The 15,988-nt window shown below is 41.4% G+C and overlaps 1 protein-coding gene across 1 annotated transcript in view; it reads left to right on the top strand.

Moving 5' to 3' along the window:
- The first annotated feature begins 257 nt into the window (after nt 1-257).
- Nucleotides 258-15,988, top strand: part of sh3bp4a (SH3-domain binding protein 4a) — a 27,922-nt gene continuing 12,191 nt past the window's right edge. The window contains exons 1-3 of the mRNA XM_064969500.1: nt 258-383; nt 15,626-15,839; nt 15,971-15,988. The exon at nt 15,971-15,988 is cut by the window's right edge and continues 2,390 nt beyond it. Of these exons, the coding sequence (XP_064825572.1) occupies nt 15,716-15,839; nt 15,971-15,988 (142 nt within the window). The 5' untranslated portion in view covers nt 258-383; nt 15,626-15,715. The remainder of the gene's footprint in view (nt 384-15,625; nt 15,840-15,970) is intronic.

Below are 15,988 nucleotides of genomic sequence, written 5' to 3'. Positions count from 1 at the left end.
TAGCCTCATAGGAACAATGAGTTTTTATAAAGTTGATACACAAAAACAATTATACAGCATTAACGATATTAGGATCAATGATGACATTGAACATAACATTGTAACGTATTTATAGCTCTAATCATCGTCATTACAGACTGAGGCTGTTCAATTAAATGTTGATTCATTCGTTGAGGCTCCGTTTCCAGTCTCCTCCCCTCCTTGATGACGTCACCAATCTCTTAGAGCAGAGCGCTTTTTACAGAACGAGCACTCATCTAAAGGAGCTGTAAATGAGCAACGTCCGAAGCCCTTTCCCGAAGTTTCCGATACGTTTTGGAACCCGGTCAACATTTTGATTAGGTGTTCAACATTTTGATTTAGTGTTTACAAACCCCGGTAAGGTATGTCAAGCTTCTAAACTATTTTACATTTCGTTAAACGAGTGGGATGTCAAGATACAGTAGGCCTATTTATGATAACCAACCGATGAAATGATGAAGCACCCAAGTCATCGTATTGGGTTTCCAATACTTTCTGAAGTCATGCCTTACTTGTCGTATCCGTTACATAATGTATAAATGGTTGTATTAATGAGCAATGAATTTAAAAGTCTCCACCATACCCCTGAATAGTCTTTTATGAAACTCTCTTTGTTGAATGTGGCAAATAGCGGTAACTGACACTTCATACCACACCGTTGACCATGTGTAGCCTACTACCACAAGAGCTGTTGCTATGAAACAATATGGTTCCCTGTAATGTTTAGAGTGTTGCCAAAAAATACAGTTTCACCAGCAGCATCATGCCGAGTGGCACAGCGGTCTAAGGAACTGCATCTCAGTGCTAGAGGCGTCGCTACAGACCCTGGTTCGATTCCCGGCTGTAACGCAACTGGCTAACTCCCATAGGGTAGTTGCACAATTGGCTCAGCGTCCTCCAGGTTAAGGTTTGGCCGGGGTAGGCCATCACTGTAAATAAGAATTTGTTATTAACTGACTTGCCTAGTTAAATAAATGAAATAAGAAAATCAACATCACCTTTATGCTATAACATAGTATAAAAATATAGAACTATTAGAAACCATCATCATCACACTCTTCTTTCTCTTGTTACCTATTCTCCTCTTCCTCCATTCTTTATTAGCAAATCATATCTCATGTCTCATGTCATAATGAAGGGACTATGCTCCTAAATATCACACATTCAATTCAAGGAGAAATGGAAAGTAATGAATGATGTGACTTTCCATGTTGTAACATTCATGAACCTTTTACTGCAGTGGGCTAAATCAGGGTTACAAAGAGTCATTCTTGGTAGTCTTTAACAAATCTACTTTGAAACAAAAGTGTACACCTCACACACATGGTTATAGTTTGCGTCCCAATGTTACACTTTATATACATCGCAGAAGACTGAAATATAACAAAACGGGTTGACAGATTTCCGGGTGTTTAAAAAAAAGTCTGTTTATTAATTATGGAATTCTGAAAAATATGAGTAACACCAGTTATTTGACTGAGGAAAAGGGTTACGCAATTGGAGTCTTTCTTTTTCCAAAATGATTTTGAAGCCAGACCATTCATCCTCAGTATTATTTTGGTAATTACATATTCATAGTGTGTGTGTGTGTGTTATTGTATGTTATCGTGTGTGTGTGTGTTTGTGTGTGTGTGTTGTGTGTGTGGCAGCAGAACAGCATTGTTGTTGGTATTGGGAGGCCCTTATTGCCTTTCTCTCAGACTGCATTAGAAGTGGATCAGGGCTTGGGACTGAGACGGGGGCGTGGGTAGCTGCCTGCCTGGGTAGTGAGGGGATTTTAGGCTTATCAAATGACCTTATCCACCAGGCTTGCATCCCAAATAGCACCCTATCCCCTATACAGTGCACTACTTTTGACTGTGCACTTTATAGGGAATAGGGTGTCATTTGGGACACACACCAAAGGCTCAGGACGTGTTGGAGAACATGCAGCTCTCACTCACATTTGACATGCCCCTCACGCCTACCCTTTACTGTTGTCACTCAACATTGTGGGCCTTTGACTCAAATGAATGTATCAGACTCTGTCATAGGCCGGTCCTTCCCAAGCACAGTTATGATTAATTAAAGGAAATATCTTGCGCCCCATGATTTCAAAGCGATCCAGAATCTATGTTGTTAAACCTGTGACGGGTGCAAAAATAAATGATCACAATAACATAGTAACTGCACCTTTCATGACTCTCATGACTTTATTAAAGGCTGTTGAATGCAGCTTAGCTCTGCCGTCTTGCTGTGTGACATCAGACACCATTTCATTTCCTGGCTGAGATGATTTAAACCAGAGGGTTTGGGGGATTCTAAGATACAGCAGGAATGTGGGCTGAGAGGTGCTCTACTGTAGTAGACCGGAGACCTGCCTGTAGTTGGTCTGTTTCCCATCAGAGAAACATCTCCTCTTGTCTTGCTCTCGTCTTGTCCTCTCTTCTTCTCTCCTTTACTGCATCTCTTCCTTCCTGTTTTCTTCTCTTCTTCTCGTCCTCTTCTTAATTAATGGGGGGGGGGGGCATAGGAAAAAGAGGGCTTTGGTTTCAGAAGTAAGACAGAAAAAGCGTAATATCGTTTTTCTACTGGTACAGGGCATATTGCTGTATTTGATCAAATAAAGGAAACTTCACGACAGTGTGAGCAGGATAGGAGGGGTGTATACTTTTGGGAGGGGACTGGAACTGTACTGTGGACTTCACCGTTGTTCACACTGATGAGGAGGAGCCATAACCTACAGTCAGTCACCTGTCTGTCTAGTCTACTAACTGAGTTTAAGCTGTCTGATATGTGGAGGGTCAAACACACAAAAGTTAGGCAGTACACATGGGTTAAGGACAGTGATGGTAAGGTCAGTGTAGCAAGGTTAGCCATGCTGTATGTATCTGACCACAACAGTGGTAGAATTATGCAGTGTGCCATTACTCCTATGGGTTTTACAGATCAGCATTTTGTCACTTTGAGACATTAAAGGTCAGATGCAGCCTTTTTAAAAATCTCAATATCAAATAATTTCTGGGTAACAATTAAGTACCTTACTGTGATTGTTTAAATTAAAGTGGTCAGATAGAAACTCTTACACTAAAAGGGCATTTTCACAATTTCACAGTATTATTCTAACCTCATAGTGTGGGCATACATTATATATATATAAAACAGAAAATCGTTATTTATGACTGCTCTGGGCCTTTAAGACAATGGTTGGTGAAAATACCAAATATGTGTCTTTTGACAACAGTACAGTGCATTCGGAAAGTATTCAGACCCCTTGACCACAGGTGGACTCCAATCAAGTTGGAGAAACATCTCAAGGATGATCAATAGAAACAGGATGCACCTGAATTTCGAGTCTCGTAGAAAAGGGTCTGAATACTTGTTTGTTTCTAATACATTTGCTAAAATGTCTAAAAAGCTGTTTTCACTTTGTCATTATGTTATTTTATATTTATTTTGTGTAGATTGATGAGGATTTTTAAAAATGAAATTAATTTTAGAATAAGGATGTAACGTAATTTTTGGGGGGAAAAAGTCAAGGGGTCTGAATACTTCCGAATGCACTGTCTACATCTCTTTATACCATGGCAGTGTTGGATACTTGTTTCTGATTGGCTTGAAGGCAAGAGCATTCTAGAGAGTGCATTATTTCCCTGTAACACACTGTAAGTCATAACGGGAGAATTCAATGACTATAGTTCATTTTTAAATGTTCTATGTTTACGCTGCTTTTGAAAGCAAAAGTGGCATTGTTTAATTTGATTTCCATTTTAGCAAGGTAGTTGGGTTAGCAAAACTAGCAAGTCTATTTTTTTCGTTACCAAAAAAATACTGCAGCTATCTGGTAAACTTGCTAGCTATTTCAGTGGACGTCGAATACATTTGTACCTGCAAATTAACACATTTTTAGCATTCCTTGGAAAATAATGCAACTCCCTAGCACATCGTGGAAAATACCTTCCACGTTGGTTGTTATTTTCCATATAGCGCATAGCCCCTCGTTGATTTACCCTTACGTGTGTATGTAAACAGGAACTGAGAGCACTTGAGCAGGATATAAACTCTATTGAGCTAAAACTGCTCACACAGAATGACCTTGGTCTGGACAGAATTTTGCAAGACAAAATACATAAACTGGGGTTCCTATATGAGAGGGTGAAAGGGGCCTTGGTCAGGTCTCCTTTAATACTCTCAGGGACATGGTATGACAAAATATCCTAGCGCGTAAAAAATAAATCAATTGGAACAGTCGGTAGGGAGTTTGACCTCCATATAAAGGTGATTTTAACATTCAAATGATCTTCCTCTTCTCCTCTTCACTCTCTCTCCTGCCATCTCAGAGCTGTGAAGAGCAAATGGTGTCATAGTCCTCAAAACCCTCAATCCAGCCTCCCCATTAATGGCTGCAGGTAGCCTAGCGGTTAGAGCGTTTGGCTGGTAACTGAAAGGTAGCTATTTTGAATGCCCAGGGTGAAAAATCTGTTGACGTGCCCTTGAGCAATGCACCTAATCCTAATTTCTTCAGTGGCTCTGTTGAGAATGGCTGACCCTGGCTGTGACCCCACTTTCAAGGGGAGTTGAGATATGCACATTTCCATTTTTACATGTGTATAATACACACTTGTACATGTGTGAAACAGGACCAATATGTATGAGTATTATTAGGGCTGGGAATCGCTAGGGACCTCACAATATGATATTAGCACGATACTTTTGTGCTGACAAGATATGTATTGCGATTCTATCTGTCATAGAAATAAAAGTGCTGAAAACAAATGGTCTTCCTGTTTCAAAAGAAGATGGAGAACAAGCTATGAATGAAATATTCTTTGGTGCAGGACCGGTACAGCCAACTAGCGCAAAACAATTGTCCAAACAATACCACACGATATAAATAATATCCCCATATGTAACTGCATAGATTTTATCCCCCATCACAAATGATTAGTTTACCGAGCTATAGCCAAATAACCTCGAAATACACATCTCAAAACATAAATCAAATCCCAGATATTTACCTGTTTTAGGTGAACGATAGGGGACACAATTGTTAAGACAATGTCTACTGTATATGATTTTCAATGTTTGGTACACAGAGTGGAATATAATGGAGGGAGATGCTTGGAAGGGGAAGGGGCACAAACAGCCATTAATTTCTATTACCCGTTACTGTCGCATTGGAGTTTCCTAGGAAGCTTGTCTCCCTTCTCTGCTAGTTTGTCTGGTGCAGTACAGTATAGAAGTCTACCGATTAATCGGAAAGGCCGATTAATTAGGGCTGATTTCAAGTTTTCACAACAATCGTAATCTGCATTTTTGGACACCGATTGTAGCCGATTACTTTGCACTCCACGAGGAGACTGCGTGGCAGGTTGACAACCTGCTATGCGAGTGCAGAAAGGAGCCAAGGTAAGGCGCTAGCTAGCATTAAACCTATCTTATAAAAAACAATCAATCTTAGCATAATCACTAGTGAACTACACATGGTTGATGATATTACTAGTTTATCTAGCTTGTCCTGCGTTACATATAATCGATGCGGTGCTTGTTCATTTATCATTGATTCGCAGCCTACTTTGCCAAACGGGTGAAGCGCATTTGCGAAAAAAGCACTGTCGTTGCACCAATGTGTACCTAACCATTAACATCAACGCCTTTCTTAAAATCAATACACAAGTATATATTTGTAAACCTGCATATTTAATTAATATTGCCTGCTAACATGAACTTCTTTTAACTAGGGAAATTGTGTCACTTCTCTTGCATTCTGTGCAACAGAGTCAAGGTATATGCAGCAGTTTGGGCCACCTGGCTCGTTGCGAACTGTGTGGAATCTAGTTATTCCTAACAAAAACAGCCAACTTCGCCAAACGGGGGATGATTTAACAAAAGCGCATTTGAGAAAAAAGCACAATCGTTGCACGAATGTACCTAACCATAAACATCAATGCCTTTCTTGAAATCAATACACAGAAGTATATTTCATTAAATCTGCATATTTAGTTAAAAGAAATCCAGGTTAGCAGGCAATATTAAACTGGGGAAATTGTGTCACTTCTCTTGCGTTCATTGCACACAGAGTCAGGGTATATGCAACAGTTTGGGCCGCCTATTTAGACTTATGGATGCCACCCGTTAGATAAAATACTTAACGGTTCCGTATTTCACTGAAAGAATAAACGTTTTGTTTTCAAAATGATAGTTTCCAGATTTGACCATATTAATGACCTTAAGGCTCATATTTCTGTGTGTTATTATGTTATAATTAAGTATATGATTTGATATTTGATAGAGCAGTCTGACTAAACATTGAGCTGTTTATGACTTCAAGCCTATCAAGTCCCGAGCTAGTTAGCGGGATGTGTGCTAGTAGCTTTTCAATCGGTAATGTCACTCGTTCTGAGACCTTGAAGTATTTGTTCCCCTTGCTCTGCAAGGGCCGCGGCTTTTGTGGAGCGATGGGTAACGATGCTTCGATGGTAGCTGTTGTCGATGTGATCCTGGTTCGAGCCCAGGTAGGTGCGAGGAGAGGGACGGAAGCTATACTGTTACACTGGCAATACTAAAGTGCCTATAAGAACATCCAATAGGCAAAGGTATATGAAATACAAATGGTATAAAGAGAAATAGTCCTAAAATTCCTATAATAACTACAACCTAAAACTTCTTACCTGGGAATATTGAAGACTCATGTTAAAAGGAACCACCAGCTTTCATATGTTCTCATGTTCTGAGCAAGGAACTTAAACGTTAGCTTTTTTACATGGCACTTATTGCATTTTTACTTTCTTCTCCAACACTTTGTTTTTGCATTATTTAAACCAAATTGAACATGTTTGATTAATTATTTGAGGCTAAATTGATTTTATTGATGTATTATATTAAGTTAAACTAAAAGTATTAATTCAGTATTGTTGTAATTGTCATTATTACAAATAAATAAATACATTTTAAAAAGTTGCTGACTAATCGGTATCGGCTTTTTTTGGTCCTCCAATAATCGGTATCGGTGTTGAAAAATCATAATCGGTCGACCTCTCGTACAGTATAATGATGAGGTTTCAGTCTCTGTCATGCTGGCTGGGTCACTCACCAGTCAACCTCTCTTTAACCCTGCTCCCGTTCAGAGGCTGGCATCATATTAACGAGGCCTGGCTGTGCCAGAGGACAGGACTCAAATATGGAGGAACAAGGGCAATGAGAGTATGTGATCAATCATAGTGTGGGCCATTTCCACACACACGAAGCATACACACACATTGTGGTTCACATCAATTTTAGAAGTCACATACCCGACAGGAGTAGAATATTGGGCTATCAACCATACACATCTCAAAATATTGGAACAAATGTACCTCCAAAATTGGTTTTGTTCATCTGGTGGTTTTGGTAATGCTGGAAGCCTTTTTTCATCAGGAGGTGTAGAGCTAGCTAAGCTAAGGCTGAAAAATAACTTAGTTTTACAACTTTCCACTTCATAATTAATGGTTGGACTAAATACAAGTACCTTGCTTACTAATCCTTTTGATAAAACACCAAGCACTTCTGTTATGAGGAGAGACATTAAATGCAGAGACATTAAATGAGTTAGGGAAGAATTCATTTCTATTTATCTAATGTATTCACGTGAGATATAGGCCTAGCCTTAGCTATTACAGCCTGCATACACACACATGTTCTCACACACACACACACACACACACACACACACACACACACACACACACACACACACACACACACACACACACACACACACACACACACACACACACACACACACACACACACACACACACACACATGTTCTCTCTCACACACACACACACACAGTGAAACAGTCTGAAGCCCATTAGTGTCAGAAAGCTCCACTTAGTTCCATTAGCTGAGAAATAACTTTAGCTCAATTATGATGTTGTGTCACTGTGTTGGAAATTAATTTAATAATCAACGTTTGAGCTTCCTGGAAGGCTGCTTTCTTTAAGAACTAATTTATCCTTCCCTCGCCTAAGGCATGACTTCAATATCAGGCTCCCATAGTTCTCTTGTTAGTTGTTTCCAGGGAGATAATGGATGCTTTAACACCAATTCATTAATGAACTAATGCTAATGAATGCAAATGATTTCACAGTTGACTACCATACCCATGTCTTCTTGTGCAGAGATCTTCTCTACACCAAAGTGGACACCAATAATATAGTAATGTTGGTTATAACATTAGAACAATAGGTCTATGCTGACCAAGGTCTAATGGTCTATGTTGAATGAAGTATAAGTCCTTACTGTTTTACTGCAGTATACTCTCATCCCTCGGCTAGGAACTAAACCCAGTTTTGATTTACTTCAACAATTATCTTTCTGTGGTCTCAAATTAAAGGGACGTACAGACTCATCATTCACATCTTCTAAGAGTCTCGTAAAATAATTCATGTATTTTGTTACTTTTTTGTATGGGGTTGAACAGCCTTGCTTTTGACAAAGTAATTAGCTTGTCAGTGAAGCAGGACAGAATGATGACATTGGCATGAATCAGTCAACATAGTGTAAGAAAATCAGGTAACACTTTACATTAAGGTGAAGACTTCCGGCGCCGACAGAGAAGGCCGCCTCGCTTCGCGTCTCTAGGAAACTATGCAGTTTTATTTCTTACATTAGTACCCCAGGTCATCTTAGGTTTCATTACATACAGTCGAGAAGAACTACTGAATATAAGAGCAGCGTCAACCCACCATCAGTACGACCAAGAATATGACTTTCGCGAAGCGGATCCTGTGTTATGCCTTTCACCCAGGACAACGGAATGGATCCCAGCCGGCGACCCAAAAAAATGACTTCGTAAAAGAGGGAAACAAGGCGGTCTTCTGGTCAGACTCCGGAGACGGGCACATCGTGCACCACTCCCTAGTATACTTCTCGCCAATGTCCAGTCTCTTGACAACAAGGTTGATGAAATCCGAGCAAAGGTAGCATTCCAGAGGGACATCAGAGACTGTAACGTTCTTTGCTTCACGGAAACATGGCTCACTGGAGAGACGCTATCGGAGTCGGTGCAGCCAGCTGGTTTCTCCATGCATCACGCCGACAGAAACAAACATCTTTCTGGTAAGAAGAGGGGCGGGGGCGTATGCCTTATGGCTAACGAGACGTGGTGTGATCACAAAAACATACAGGAACTCAAATCCTTCTGTTCACCTGATTTAGAATTCCTCACAAACAAATGTCGACCGCATTATCTACCAAGAGAATTCTCTTCGATTATAATCACAGCCGTATATATTCCCCCCCAAGCAGACACATTGATGGCTCTGAACAAACTTTATTTGACACTTTGCAAACTGGAATCCATACATCCTGAGGCTGCATTCATTGAAGCTGGGGATTTTAACAAGGCTAATCTGAAAACAAGACTCCCTAAATTGTATCAGCATATCGATTGCGCAACCAGGGCTGGCAAAACCTTGGATCATTGCTATTCTAACTTGCGCGACGCATATAAGGCCCTGCCCCGCAATCCTTTCGGAAAAGCTGACCACGACTCCATTTTGTTGATCCCTGCCTACAGACAGAAACTAAAACAAGAAGCTCCCACGCTGAGTTCTGTCCAACGCTGGTCCGACCAATCTGATTCCACACTCCAAGACTGCTTCCATCACGTGGACTGGGATATGTTTCGTATTGAGTCAGACAACAACATTGACGAATACGCTGATTCGGTGTGCGAGTTCATTAGAACGTGCGTTGAAGATGTCGTTCCCATAGCAACGATTAAAACATTCCCAAACCAGAAACCGTGGATTGATGGCAGCATTCTCGTGAAACTGAAAGCGCGAACCACTGCTTTTAATCAGGGCTCGGTGACCGGAAACATGACCGAATACAAACAGTGCAGCTATTCCCTCCGCAAGGCAATCAAACAAGCTAAGCATCAGTATAGAGACAAAGTAGAATCTCAATTCAACAGCTCAGACACAAGAGGTATGTGGCAGGGTCTACAGTCAATCACGGATTACAAAAAGAAAACCAGCCCGTCACGGACCAGGATGCTTTGAGGACAATACAGTGCCACTGACACGGCCTGCAACGAAAACATGCGGACTCTCCTTCACTGCAGCCGAGGTGAGTAAAACATTTAAACGTGTTAACCCTCGCAAGGCTGCAGGCCCAGACAGCATCCCCAGCCGCGCCCTCTGAGCATGCGCAGACCAGCTGGCTGGTGTGTTTACGGACATATTCAATCAATCCCTATCCCTGTCTGCTGTTCCCACATGCTTCAAGAGGGCCACCATTGTTCCTGTTCCCAAGAATGCTAAGGTAACTGAGCTAAACGACTACCACCCCGTAGCACTCACTTCCGTCATCATGAAGTGCTTTGAGAGACTAGTCAAGGACCATATCACCTCCACCCTACCTGACACCCTAGACCCACTCCAATTTGCTTACCGCCCAAATAGGTCCACAGACGATGCAATCTCAACCACACTGCACACTGCCCTAACCCATCTGGACAAGAGGAATACCTATGTGAGAATGCTGTTCATCGACTACAGCTCGGCATTTAACACCATAGTACCCTCCAAGCTCGTCATCAAGCTCGAGACCCTGGGTCTCAACCCCGCGCTGTGCAACTGGGTACTGGACTTCCTGACGGGCCGCCCCCAGTTGGTGAGGGTAGGCAATAACATCTCCACCCCGCTGATCCTCAACACTGGGGCCCCACAAGGGTGCGTTCTGAGCCCTCTCCTGTACTCCCTGTTCACCCACGACTGCGTGGCCACGCACGCCTCCAACTCAATCATCAAGTTTGAGGATGACACAACAGTGGTAGGCTTGATTACCAACAACGACGAGACGGCCTACAGGGAGGAGGTGAGGGCCCTCGGAGTGTGGTGTCAGGAAAATAACCTCACACTCAACGTCATCAAAACTAAGGAGATGATTGTGGACTTCAGGAAACAGCAGAGGGAACACCCCCCTATCCACATCGATGGAACAGTAGTGGAGAGGGTAGTAAGTTTTAAGTTCCTCGGCATACACACCACAGACAAACTGAATTGGTCCACCCACACAGACAGCATCGTGAAGAAGGCGCAGCAGCGCCTCTTCAACCTCAGTAGGCTGAAGAAATTCGGCTTGTCACCAAAAGCACTCACAAACTTCTACAGATGCACAATCGAGAGCATCCTGGCGGGCTGTATCACCGCCTGGTACGGCAACTGCTCCGCCCACAACCATAAGGTTCTCCAGAGGGTAGTGAGGTCTGCACAACGCATCACCGGGGGCAAACTACCTGCCCTCCAGGACACCTACACCACCCGATGTTACAGGAAGGCCATAAAGATCATCAAGGACAACAACCACCTGAGCCACTGCCTGTTCACCCCGCTATCATCCAGAAGGCGAGGTCAGTACAGGTGCATCAAAGCTGGGACCGAGAGACTGAAAAACAGCTTCTATGTCAAGGCCATCAGACTGTTAAACAGCCACCACTAACATTGAGTGGCTGCTGCCAACACTCTGACTCAACTCCAGCCACTTTAATAATGGGAATTGATGGGAAATGATGTAAAATATATCACTAGCCACTTTAAACAATGCTACCTAATATAATGTTTACATACCCTACATTATTCATCTCATATGTATACGTATATACTGTACTCTATATCATCTACTGCATCTTTATGTAATACATGTATCACTAGCCACTTTAACTATGCCACTTTGTTTACATACTCATCTCATATGTATATACTGTACTCGATACCATCTACTGTATCTTGCCTATGCTGCTCTGTACCATCACTCATTCATATATCTTTATGTACATATTCTTTATCCCCTTACACTTGTGTGTATAAGACAGTGGTTTTGGAATTGTTAGTTAGATTACTTGCTGGTTATTACTGCATTGTCGGAACTAGAAGCACAAGCATTTCGCTACACTCGCATTAACATCTGCTAACCATGTGTATGTGACAAATAAAATTTGATTTGATTTGAAGATATGCAAAAAAAATACTAAACGAGGTTATAAATAGTTTAGAAACTGTTCATGTTAGTTTATAGATGAGTTATAAACAGTTGTTACACATCGGTTGAAATTGTGCATCCTGTAACTGTTATTGCGAAGGCCTGCCATGAATGGTTGTTTTTTACATAGACTGCGTCTTTTTGACAGGCTTCTCATTCCTATAATGACCACAGATATTTCTAGGAGCCAAAGCAGTAGGCATACGCTTGATGATATTGCTATAAAAACGAGGGAAAGAAAATCTATGAGAACATACTTGGAAAATAAGTAATTAAAGTAGAAAGTCAATCGGGGATTAGAGAATATTGCTGTGGAGTTAATTAAGAGTGTTAAAGTCTCAGCTCCCTCGCGTGTGTTTAAGGAACGGTTTGCTGAAACAATATACCCTTTCCACTTTGTCGGCTAGATTAGATGAGGCCTTTCAGAATGTATTGACGGAAATGTGGCCTTTCGGGATGTATTGAAGGGAAAACTCTGAGTCTCATAAATAATTTGGACATTTTATTACATTTTACATCGTGATTAACATCCTTACGTTTGACAATGTAATTAGCCTGATTGGGAAAGGTTGGATTATGCTGCACCCACAGGCATAAACTGAATTGAAGATTGATAGCATCTAGAGAGACACTCAATCTAGCATCTTCAGAGACTCAGTGACAAGGAGAAGTGGCTTCCGGTTCCAATTCATCACGTCTGGCTGTGGTATCTGTGGATTCATCTCAGAAAAGGATCTGCTATTTAGCTTGGTGTGCAGAACATCGACAGCAATCTGACCCCGCTGTAGCGTCAAAGTGAATGACAGTCTTTTTGTCAGTCGAGCTTCATTGATCCTCACATCGATGGACTGTCACTGTCCCCCGAGCCTAGCTAGCTCCCTGGCAAGCGGAAGGAGAAACGAACAGGTTACATTGAGCCACATATTTCCCTAAAGGACTGAAAGTGGGTGTGAAATCTCTCCCTGACATCTCTGGGGGACTTTAGTGTCTCTGAACAAAACCTTTTAGCTTTTAGGCCAGGGCTGTATGGTTCACTGCATTGAGGTGTAGTGTAGCTCGCTACCCTCTCCTGCTTCCTGTGTGAGAGAAAATGCTGGAATCAAGAATATGGTCCCACTCATATAAAAGTACTCTCCTCTTGAGCTCGACTGACAGTGTGTTTTGAATTATGGATTAGCTAAATGTGAAATCATGAGCAAGGTCTTTGAGCTAGTTTGTTGTAAGTAGAGGAGGCTGTGTGACATGGTACTCAGCTGTGCGATATTTGCTTGCACTATACACATTACATACATTTGAAATGTTACATGTGAAATCAAGTCAAATTACACAAAGTCATGTCCAAATTCTTGTCAAGACAATAGCTATGTCAAGGAAGGAACCTATCTGACCTACAGTGGCTTGCGACAGTAATCACCTCCCTTGGCATTTTTCCTATTTTGTTGCCTTACACCCTGGTATTAAAATATATTTTGGGGGGGGTTGTATCATTTGATTTACACAACTTGCCTACCACTTTAAAGATGCAAAATATTTTTTTTTTATTGTGAAACAAACAAGAAATAAGACAAAAAAACTGAAAACCTGAGCGTGCATAACTATTCACTCCCCCAAAGGCAATACTTTGTAGAGCCACCTTTTGCAGCAATTACAGCTGCAAGTCTCTTGGGATATGTCTTTATAAGCTTGGCACATATAGCCACTGGGATTTTTGCCCATTCTTCAAGGCAAAACTGCTCCAGCTCCTTCAAGTTGGATGGGTTCCGCTGGTGTACAGCAAACTTTAAGTCATACCACAGATTCTCAATTGGATTGAGGTCTGGGCTTTGACTAGGTCATTCCAAGAGATTTCAATGTTTTCCCTTAATCAACTCAAGTGTTGCTTTAGCAGTTTGCTTAGGGTCATTGTCCTGCTGCAAGGTGAACCTCCGTCCCAGTCTCAAATCTCTGGAAGCCTGAAACAAGTTTCCCACAATAATTCCCATGTATTTAGCACCATCAATCATTCCTTCAATTCTGACCAGTTTCCCATTCCGTGCCGATGGGAAACTGCCACATGGTGTTCCTGGGGTGATGAGAGTTGTTGGGTTTGCACCAGACATAGCGTTTTCCTTGATGGCCAAAAAGCTCAGTTTGAGTCTCATCTGACCAGAGTACCTTCTTCCATATGTTTGGGGAGTCTCCCACATTTCTTTTGGCGAACACCAAACATGTTTGCTTATTTTTTTCTGTCAGTCTTCCGTAAAGCCCAGCTCTGTGGAATGTACGGCTTAAAGTGGTCCTATGGACAGATACTACAATCTCTGCTGTGGAGTTTTGCAGCTCCTTCAGGGTTATTTTTGGTCTCTTTATTGCCTCTCTGATTAATGCCCTCCTTGCCTGGTCCGTGAGTTTTGTTGGGCGGCCCTCTCTTGGCAGGTTTTTGCGGTGCCATATTCATTCCATTTTTTTATTATGGATTTAATGATGCTCTGTGGAATGATCAAAGTTTCAGATGTTTTTTTATAACCCAAACCTGATCTGTACTTCTCCACAACTTTGTCCCTGACCTGTTTGGAGAGCTCCTTGGTCTTTATAGTGTCGCTTGCTTTGATGATGCCCTTTGCTTAGTGGTGTTGCAGACTCTGGGGCCTTTCAGAACAGGTGTATATATACTGAGATCAGGTGACTGATCATGTGACACATAGAGTGCACACAGGTGGACTTTCTTTAACTAATTATGTGACTTCTGAATGTAATTGGTTGCACCAGATCTTATTTAGGGGCTTCATAGCAAAGGTGGTGAATACATACGCCCGCACCACTTTTCCATTTTTTTATTATTTAAAATTAATTTTTATTTCACTTCATCAATTTTGACTATTTTGTGTATGTCCATTACATGAAATTCAAATAAAAATCCATTTAAATTACAGGTTGTAATGCAACAAAATAGGAAAAATGCCAAGGGGGTGAATACTTTTGCAAGGCACTGTATCTAGTCTGCACTTAGGTTTTTACTGAATATTGTACATCTGAGAGGGTTTAAGAAGGGAATGGTCCATTATTTCCTGTTTATCCTCCATGTGATTCAGTGTCCCTCCCTGAGGATTTATGCTTCGCAAAGCAACAGAATGAGATGGAAAATATGCAATTGTCATCCTCAACTGCACACTGAGATACAGAACTCAGAATTAGCCAATTCAGGCATATTGAGGACACCAATGACTGTAAAGTAATTGGAAAGGTGTTAAAATAGCAGAAGACAGACTGGGCACAGACGTCAATTCAACGTCTATTCCACATTGGTTCAATGTAATTTTGTCAAAATGAAATAATGTTGATTCAACCAGTTTGTGAACAGTGGATTATGAGTGTCATAAGATGATAAACTATTCCAAGGCATGGTGCACTGCTCAGAATGTTTATTCTCTTCACTGGATATTATTTGGCATCTACTGGAATCCCATTCATTTTAGTCCTTAGCCAAGACTATCCCCGCTTCTTACTGAATCAAACCATGTTGTAAACTGTGATAATTTGATCATTTAGGGCTCTTACAAGAATGGATCAGTCACAGCTAATGAAGATGTTCTCATTTTTGTTTCCTTTCGTATAGATACAATGGAGAGCTGCCAAAGACTGAATATCATAATTGGAGAAATGGAAGAGTAGGAGTGCGACTGCAACTCGGGCAATTCACACCAAGATGGCGGCCCACCGGATCATCAGAGGGACCAACAGTAACCATGTTCTCCCTCGCTGCAAATCGGAGGGCACGCTCATTGATCTCAACGAAGGGCTCTCTGAGGCTAGCCTCACAGATGTCAAAGGTCAGGATTCAATACTGACTAATGTACCAGACAGTTATTCAGCATTTAAATATATACTGATTTAAATGTAAATTGAGGATGAATTGAGAATGTTTATGTGAATTTTTGATCTTCTTTTTCTTTTCATCCAGTGCCTTCCACCAGTGCCT

This window comes from Oncorhynchus masou, chromosome 6 (genome assembly GCF_036934945.1).
Source record: "Oncorhynchus masou masou isolate Uvic2021 chromosome 6, UVic_Omas_1.1, whole genome shotgun sequence".
NCBI lineage: Eukaryota > Metazoa > Chordata > Actinopteri > Salmoniformes > Salmonidae > Oncorhynchus > Oncorhynchus masou.
This window is presented reverse-complemented; position numbering and strand designations above follow the sequence as displayed.